Raw genomic sequence first — 9,688 nt, 5'->3', positions numbered from 1 at the left:
GAAATTCCCTTGGTGTGTGTGTGTGTGTGTGTGTGTGTGTGTGTGTGTGTGTGTGTGTGTGTGTGTGTGTGTGTGTGTGTGTGTGTGTGTGTGTGTGTGACACACACACACACACACACACACACACACACACACACACACACACACACACACACACACACACACACACACACACACACACACACACCAAGGGAATTTCATCATCTTATTGTGCTATGAGAGACCTAGCGGGTCATTCTCGGGCTCTGAGAAATGGATTATTTTCTCTGTCTCTCTCTGGATGATCTTATCCTGATAAGATGAAAAGAAGCCAAGTTGAGTCAGTGCGTATGTGAGATTAGAGGGCCTGCGGTATCCTGACACTATTTTCTTCATGATGTGCACAAACCAGCCAGAGTGATAATGTGCTCTGGAGAGAGTGGAAAAATGCTGCTCTCCTACAGAGTGAGTGGGCACTGAGAGAGCAGATAGGCATTAATGCTAAGCGTTTTGGGTTTAACTTGCTCTCACATGAGCAGAGCATGATGGATTGAGAACTCCGCTGGTGGTGCTGGTGGTGGGCAGGATGGGAACTGTGTGGGGGTGTGATTGGAGCTTAGGGGGCTTCATGGAGTCTGGTCCTGTGCCAGCGGGGTATAAGGGTTCAGTGTGTGAGGAGACAGTGCCCCCTCTCCCCCTGCCTGTCTCTTATTCTCTCTCTCTCAGGAAAGACATGACTGTCAGTCAGCAGGAGGCAGCAGCTATAATGTCAGTCAGCAGGCAGCACCTTCTTCATAATTTCTTGCGTTCCCTGTCACTCCTGATCCACAATGTAGCCGTCTAGATTTAAAAGAACTGATGTTTTGCACAAATGTGTGAAAAGAAACCACCATGTGTGTACAGATGCTTGGCAGAGTGTGTGTGCATACGTTTGTGTGTGTGTGTGACCTCCAACATATTACAACCTGCTTGTTACGAGAGACGAGACCTTCTTTACCTCACAGATTATAGGCACTGAGGGACCACCACACGGCCCCTCCCTTTTAACCCCCCCCCCCGTTCCTGCCAGATGCTAACCTGCATATTAGCCCTGCATGTATGAGTGTGTGTGTACGTGTGTTTGTGTGTGTGTGTGTGTGTGTGTGTGTGTGTGCAGTTTAACCATTACCTATCTGAGTCAAAGGGCAGCATAACAGTGAATGTGCATAAGGGCACTGTACTTGTGCATGTAATGACTTTATGTCTGCGTGCCAACACATATTTATATCCCCTGCCTGAGCTCCCTTTGCTTCATTAACAAACAACAAAAGTTTCAAAAGCAGCGTGTGTTATGGAGCATGTGTGTGTGTGTGTGTGTGTGTGTGTGTGTGTGTGTGTGTGTGTGTGTGTGTGTGTGTGTGTGTGTGTGTGTGTGAGAGAGAGAGTGTGTAAGTGTGTGTCATAGAGCCAACATGTGGTTCAGATTTCCTCTGTGGCCACATGGGCAAACACACGGTAAGGCAGAGCAGTTGGATATCAGTAGGGGGCGCTATGGTGCTGCTCCAACATACAGACACACACCTCTCTAAGAATACACATTATCATCACAATGTTTTTATTATTTTCTCATGTTCATTCTTTATTTTTTCTGTACCCTGTGTTTTATTCCATGAAACAAGTTGTGTATTTGAATTCATCTGTGGCATTCAGTTTCTTACCCATGCTCATCTTGATTGGCAGCTTCTCTTTGCTGGCTGTTTCCACTAGTTGCCGACGGACCTCCATCACCCCCTCTTTATGTTTATTGGTCAGCATGGCTTCCCACAGAGTCTGAGCTGCTGGTGACCTGGTTGGAAAAACAGTCAGACAGATCATTAAGTCATGAGGAGAGAAAAAAAATAGTGTGGTTAAAAAAAAGAACAGCATTAACAAGCTGTTGCTGCTCATGCCGTTTGCTCAGAACAGGCAGGACTCTGACTATACAAACGAAAGGGACAACATGGACGTGATTGAAGGCTCGTCTCAGTGATAGAGAGCCTGCTGGTCGGGGAGTGACGACTCCCCTATGGGACCCCTCACAGGAAAAAACTGAAATTAGCAGAGGGAACATTAGGAATGTTTTCAATCCACCTAAAAAGTCTGTGTGCCAACATTCCTCCGGACCGATCAGTGCTGTCCTTACATCAGGGGCAGAGCAGCAGAGCCTGGAGACCAAGGCTCCTCTTGATACCATCTCAGTCCCTCGTCTCATTATCCGCTAGGTTATGAAACACACTGATCCACATCTTTAATGGGTAACTGAGGACAAGGCATGTGCGTAAGACTACTACCATCTGTTAGGAGCAGTGGAAACAGCTTCAAGTCATTCTCCGAAAGAAACAAAGAGTGTCCTGCAGATAAGTGTCCTAGATAGTCACAATTTATCTTATAAAACGTTCTGAATTCAAGCTACTCAATTGGTCTTCTCTCAGATGTCTTGCCCTGTTAAAGACAGTGACACATTGTTGGCTGGATAAAAGGGCATCAAAGGCTTACATCTATGTCTTTGCCTTTGACAGCAAGATTGACAAGAAGACCCTATCTTCTCTCAGGAGTGACCAGAAACTGAACTGAGGGAGACAAAGAGAGAAAATAGGCTGAGGACACAGAGGAGGGAGGGGAGGAGGGAGCTCGTTGACGAATCCACTCTGTTTTTTCTTTTCTTTCTGTTTTAACTTTTTTCTCCCTACTTTTTTCCTTTCTTACTGCCATCTGTTTAATATCAGATGAAATCAGTTCCAGACCTTAGGCTGGGGCTAGATGGGGAGTAGAGGGGCTCACACTGGGAGGCCCGCCATCTTCACACTAGAACCAGACACAAAGACCGGCGAACACGACTCAGCCAGGACAAAAGTCTAATGTAAAAACAGTTACAGTGAAAACAGAAAGAAAGTTCAAGAATCAAGAAAGATGAATCAGGTTTTCAATTCCAGTCTCGCAATTTCAATTGCTTATAATGAGATTAAGACACAGATACAACGTTGTAGCTATTGGTCAGTCAGACTCAAGAGCTATGACAGGGTTTCATTTCTGGAGAACACTCGTAATCCTTCAGAAAACACCTCCCATGCTCTTGATGGACTGTCAGGACTGCCAGGGATTACGCAAATGTTGAAGTCCTGCATACTTGTCATGGTTGAAATACCAATGGGGTGACTTGACCAGCCCAACACATGCATCGGTATATGTTTGCACACACCACTGTGCATCTGTGTGTGTATTTGGAAGACTGAGGGCTAGAGTAGAGTGTGGATGAAATATGGTTCCAATTTGGCTCAACCAGCCCCCCCGCCAACTGGCCCCCCTCCCCTGACGCTTACCCTTGGCCATTTGGTCAGACGAAGGCGGGGGTGCAAGCTGGGCCTGGGGGTGAGGTTTATACTGGCAGGGTGTGAGACAGGCTCCATAAGCGGCCAGGAACCGTGTTGAGTAACTTCACTACTATGGAAGAGAGAGAGGGGGGGGGGGAAACGTTAAGCGCAGTATGGCTCTATTTGTTGCAAAGGCTACTCAGATCTAGACTGAAGGGGGCAGCCTCGCTCTTGGGTTGTGTAACCACAGTGAACATCCTCTCTGACTGACTCTCTCTGAATTCCACTAGATGTGTAATAAGTGTTGTACAAATAAAAGGCAGTTAAGTATCAAATACTGGAATTTTAAGAAAGATGTGCGTACTACGAGAAGAATGAACTCATACGATCATTAAAGGGATGAAATACCCCATGACCGGGTCCAACAAATTAATGAGTGTGGGGGTGAGGAGGGGGATAGTATTCCTGGAAGAGGGTGATGCAGCAGAAAAGAATGGCTCCAACCGTTCTGACTCAGGATTTCTCAAATGTACTCCCCATCCTGTGGCCCCATCAACATTTGGTTGAACATGCTCACACATTTCAGTGTGTATTTCCTTACTTTGACCTCAGACGAACAAGCTTATACCGTAAGTACAGTAAAGTGATTCAAAAGTGATTCATACACAAAAGGTAAGTTCCCCCAAATAACAAAAAACACATCTTCTCACTTACCTCTAGTAGTGTCTCGCTTTATCATTTTCACTGATCACTTTTTGAGATTTGTCTGTACATTTAGTAACACGACCAGTTGAACATTTGATGGGCATTCAATGGACAGGTTACTTTTATTATTTCTGAAAAGGCCAATTGCTGTTAAAATGTGTTTCTATTTTTCTCAATGTCACCCTATTAACAAAATGAAAAGTGCATCTTTTTGCATTGACTGTAGAAATCTTGGATAAAGGTATCATAAAATCATTCTTTCTGCATGGCTGGAAACCACTAGAGGTAAATGTGAAAATAATAATTTGGTTGCCTATAGCACAGGCACTGAGATGTGATTAAAGCTTGTGTGTGTGTGTGTGTGTGTGTGTGTGTATTTTCAAACAGGTCAATGTGTACTGTATGTAAAAGATTCTGCCTAACAGGATTGTGCAAGGTCAGCTGCAATCCCTCAGTGAGTTAATTTATGAAGTGTGTTTAATGGGGCAAAACACACTGTCGGTTTCCTGTAAACATCCTCATGTACATGTGAGGGAAAGCGAGGTGGACCAAAACCAGACCTGGCCTGGCCTTGAGTGTCTGCGTGTCCTGGCAAGAGGGACAAATGACCCAGCGGATTTATTGGGAGAGAAAAAGGGCAAGAGGAGTTCTGCAGGAAGTGGGGATAGGAGAGGAGGGACGTACTAAAAACACACCAACGCAGAAGTACCAGGAGCGCTCATTGGCCACCTCCGTCCAGTCAAAACTCCATATCTAGCTTTTTTTCTATTAAAGAATAGGGAAATACATCGTTGTTAACATCCTCAAGAAGCACAAAGTATGTGTTAGAATGAAAAAAAAATCTTCAAATGCTAATTACAAGAGCAAGAATCTTTCCATTAATGAACATTTCTAGTGTGTCAGGTAAACGTTTATGAATGATTTACACAGTAACAGTTTATGCATTTACAGATTTGTTGGGGGAAAAACTCCAATTAACATCCATTCAGAATTTGTGATGTTGGCTGTATTTGTAAAATTGGAACACGAAACAATGTCAAGTATTTTCAAAAACCTTTAGAAACGTTCTTATATTGCAATGTAGGCTAAATGTTCAAATGCTGGAGAAGGTGAGAAAATAAAGGGAGATGTTTGAGGGAGGTTCTTCCTCCTCTCATGTTCCTTGACTAGTTTACCATTTCAAATGAGAGCCAACAGTAGGGGCTCTTTGAAGGAGAAGGACTGGAGGATTTTAAGTATCATCTTCAGGGGGTGTTTTATTATCTAACTGAATAAATGCATGCTCACTCTTTCCCAAAGAGAAGGTGGGAGCTGCAGTGTATATCAAATTACAGAGTGGAAGAAGGCATACAAGACAGAATAGGTTATGTTATCTCAGTCTTGATGGGAACACGGAGTACAAGTTGCTCAGGTGAAAGTAATCTACTTGATTGATGTACTGAGGGTTTCAGGATGAGATACGCTCTACACCCGGGGAGAAAGAAGAATTCGGCAGCGGAAGAGACAGAGACACAACATCTGAAATGGACCAGGGGACATGTCAGCTCACTGGATTCGAAGATATGGCTGAATCCCTGCATCTCCAATAAATATAGAAATACAGAATACAGAAATTCGAAACACTATTTGTTATCTCTGTTCGAGTTATCATTGACCTTTAGGGTAGTCTTGATGAAATCAGGGTGATAAGTTATAAGATGAAAGCAGCTAAACGGTGTTACTTTACTTTACGCATTTGACCCAGAGGGAAAATTGTTCCCTTTTTGTGAAATTGTGACTATTATAGTCCCATTGGACTCTCACTGACGTGTGGAAGGCTGCAATTTCCATCAAGTGCAAAGTTGTATTCTACAAGAAAAAACTAATTTCTGTTGGCATGACTACCTGAACTGACTAATATGTATCATTAGTTGTAGGTTAACATCATTGAATTGCCTAACTTCAAGTTGAGTAAGTATAACAAACAGAATGTACCCTATGAGGAGCCACCATAGAATGAATATGTTGTTTTTATTCTTGGTGGGGTAATCCAGGGCTAGCTGTCCTCAGTCATTTGCTCTCTCCTCTCCACACTCTACTATCTCTGTTGTTTTTGTTTCTTTTCCCCATACAGCGTGAACTCGGAGTGCATAGCTTTTTATTCAGGCTCCTTTTTCCCAGCTAGGACAGAAATAGGTGTTTTCCCTCCTTCCTGGTGGTACCCATGCATGATGTGCTGGGCAGAATTGAGGAGATGGCCGCCTCGCTGTGTTTTCTTATGGCAGGGTGCGGTCGCTTGCTCTGGCTGGCTCAAGCTCAGCAGCTCCTGAGGCAGACCCAGAGCACCTTGGCCACCCGTACTGGGTTCTGCCCACAGGCACACACTCCCACCACAGGATCAAGGTCGAAGACGACCAGATGACGGGGGTGCAGGGTTCAGTGTGAGACTGAAGGAAACTTGGTGCCCTCTGCCAGTGGGGTTCATATGTCTTCCTCAAGATCACAAGAGCTGTGCAGCCAAGCACAGCAAATTACACAGACTGGGCTGGAAGGTACCTGACCACAAACACACATATACACAAAACAACCCTCCCACTGCCACTTTCACTCAACATCCTTCTATATACAGCTAACTGTTCTTCCTGGCACTATTTAATAGCAGGGGAAAATGGCATAGTTAAAGAATGGCGAAACAAAATACCAGAGCAGGCAAAATGTCTGTGCATATACACCCACACAAAGTATACTTTGTCTCAGGCTTAATACCTGGAACCACAGAGTAAAAGTCAGGTTGTAGGATAAAGAAAATTCACGCTAGGTTATGAAAGACAATACGACAGTAATTGCAAAGTAAGTGTGGGGTCTTGCCAGGAGAGCTAGAATCAACAACCACCCACAGAATGTTTAAGACACGATAATCTATAAAAATATCCTGGAATTACTGAGGCAAATATCATACAAAAGGGTCCAAATTAGGTCCACACCTATTATTTAAAAGGCTCGAGTGGCTCTACACAACAAAACCAAAACACACAGTGGTCTGAGCTAAAAATAGCTCAACAAATCATAGGTGTATAAACATGGAGTAGGACAGAACTTATTATATAGACAATAGAACCACAAAGAGCCAGCAAGGTCTGCTGCTTTGCACACTTGATATCATGCAAAGAAAACTATCTATTTTAGAAATATGTGCTTTCGTACTATGGATGGAATTAAGAGAGATTAATGCTTAAGAGCAGTACACCTCTACAAACATGCATTTGCAGAGCCCTGTCTTGAACGTATTACAGAGATTGACTTAAACTCTAGCTGTGGTGAGCTGTGTTCCTGAAGGCAGTTGAATAAAGATGGAATTCTAGGCTTCATTCTTGCAGTAACAAGGCAGCTCTTCAATCTCCTAAACATCTGTGATAAGGCTCCACTGGGCCATCTGCTCAGAGATAGCACTGCAGGAATAATGCTCCCACTGATCCGGCTGTCCCTGATCATCACAAACACAGCCCCTGCCGTATTACTTATTATTTTAAGCTACATATTTTCCTCCGTCTATTTGCTTTGTAGCATCTGCTAGGAGTTGTATAGAATATCTGAATCGGTTATCTAAATGTTGTGAGATGTGGTGTTTGGCCGAGACTCTCTGGGAAGATCTGGAACAATAATTGCAAACATTGAAACAAACATTACCTCAACCTCTGCACAGCCACCGATCCCAACCTCTTATCCATCATCATACTTAAACCTGTGTGATAGGTTGGCAATGTCAGAGGCTTGTTGCTGCAGCCTTAAGCATGCATAAAACATTTCATCCACAGAGACAGCTGTGTTTGTGCAACCAAGACATTTAACTATAGTGATTTGAGATATGCATTTGTGGGTGTATTGTAGGGATTCTATAGGTTCTCGTGCCCTTTAACTGAGCCCTGCCTCTGAGGGTGGGTGCAACCTGCCCCTGCTGTGCTCACATTATATGCTTCAGTCCACACTGTCTAAATAGTGCTGACTAGCAACATATAAGACTGGTTCCATTACAACAGAACCTCCCACCTAGTTGAGAATGGTCCCTGCTGCATTTAGTGTATACAGAATATATTTGCAAATTATGGTGGAAAATAAGTATATTCTTATTTTCCATCATAATTTGCAAATAAATTCTTTAAAAATCAGACAATTTGATTTTCTGGATTTTTTTTTCTCATTTTGTCTCTCATAGTTGAGGTATACCTAGGATGAAAATTACAGGCCTCTCTCATCTTTTTAAGTGGGAGAACTTGCACAATTGGTGGCTGACTAAATACTTTTTTGCCCCACTGTATGTGAGCGTGTGCATGAACTCAATTCCACCAGACACACTGCATGACAGCTCAAGCCACAAAACTCTTCTTCTTAGTCAAAGTATTTTCCTCCTGCAACCACATGAAGGGGGCAACGTGGGAGTGGAACACATGATGTAGGGCTAATCCCTGCCATGTACAACAGCCTTACCGCAGGCGCTGAACACGTGCATCTGCACAGCCAAGACTAGAGGCAAGCTCCACTGAGCCACCGGCACCTGATTCAGGTCATGTGCCACTAAACTCATTCAGTGGGGGCTGGCTCTAGCTAGTGGGTGTGTGTTTGTGCATGTGTGTGTTTGGTCAGGTGCAAAGTATGTCAAAAATGTTTATTGTGGTTGTGTCAGTGGTAGGGATGGGAATGGGTTCCAATGACCAGTTCAATTTTGGTTACAAGTTGGTAATATACTTATATTAGTCTCCATTCTACCTGAAAAGATTTGATGAGCAATAAGAAAGGATTCAGATTTGAAATGCCATGTTACCCGTCTCTAGTCAGATTACATATTTAATCCCATTTAGATAAGAAAATATATATTTGATGAGGAGGAGGATAACAAAATATCTGCTATTATCTTCGGTAACTCATAGACATTTAACCATAATACAAACAGAAGTTGTCGAGAAGAAAGTCAGTATAAGAAGGAAGAAAAATAGTATATATACACCTCAAGGTTGAATGTTTTTGTATGACCTGAGGATGAAAACGGATGGACAAATAATTATTTGTATGTATTTTCATTTAGTTTATTGTTATTATAGGTGTTCAATACCAAGAGGGGGTATTCGTTTTTATTTTGAATAGCGTAGGCTATTTTTCATCAATGAGAAGCGAGCTGTCATTAAAAAGAATTAATGCCGCTTCCGGTAACACGGCAACAAAAGGGACCGGAATTGTGATGGCCGGTCTCTTGTTCCACGGAGGGAGAAGTTGGCGACAGTGTGTGTGAGGCTCCAGAGACGCCGTTGGTATGTTTCTCCGGTGTTTATTGTGTTTTATGTACTTGATCTGTTGCCTTACTTTGTGAGAGTGCTGTTGCGCAATCAACGGCTTTTTACGCAGCGTGGTCTGCCTGCGCTCCGTTTGTTTGCTGTATATTTTAGNTAATGTATTACCATGTGCTGTATGCTTAGGCTGAATGTTTGTAATTTCTTGGTTATTTCTTCCGATGTATGTGTGTGAATGTTGTTTGTATGTTGTACTTGTTTGTTATTTGTTTTCTTGGGACCCCCTTGAAAACGAGGTGATTCACCTCAAGGGGTTTATCCTAATAAAGAAATTTGAATATATATGATGAAAACGGATGGACAAATAATTATTTGTATGTATTTTCATTTAGTTTATTGTTATTATAGGTGTTC

General features: G+C 43.0%; 1 protein-coding gene across 1 annotated transcript in view; it reads right to left on the bottom strand.

Moving 5' to 3' along the window:
• The window catches only part of scfd2 (sec1 family domain containing 2), a 39,799-nt gene that overhangs the window by 21,198 nt on the left and 8,913 nt on the right, over positions 1–9,688 (bottom strand). The window contains exon 3 of the mRNA XM_010777332.1: positions 1,677–1,804. Coding sequence (XP_010775634.1) covers positions 1,677–1,804 — 128 coding nt within the window. The remainder of the gene's footprint in view (positions 1–1,676; positions 1,805–9,688) is intronic.

The sequence above is a fragment of the Notothenia coriiceps genome, unplaced genomic scaffold, assembly GCF_000735185.1.
Source record: "Notothenia coriiceps isolate Sejong01 unplaced genomic scaffold, NC01 NC01_scaffold00018019, whole genome shotgun sequence".
Taxonomy (NCBI): Eukaryota; Metazoa; Chordata; class Actinopteri; order Perciformes; family Nototheniidae; genus Notothenia; species Notothenia coriiceps.
Note: the sequence above shows the minus strand (reverse complement) of the source record. Positions and strands in the feature narration are given on the sequence as shown.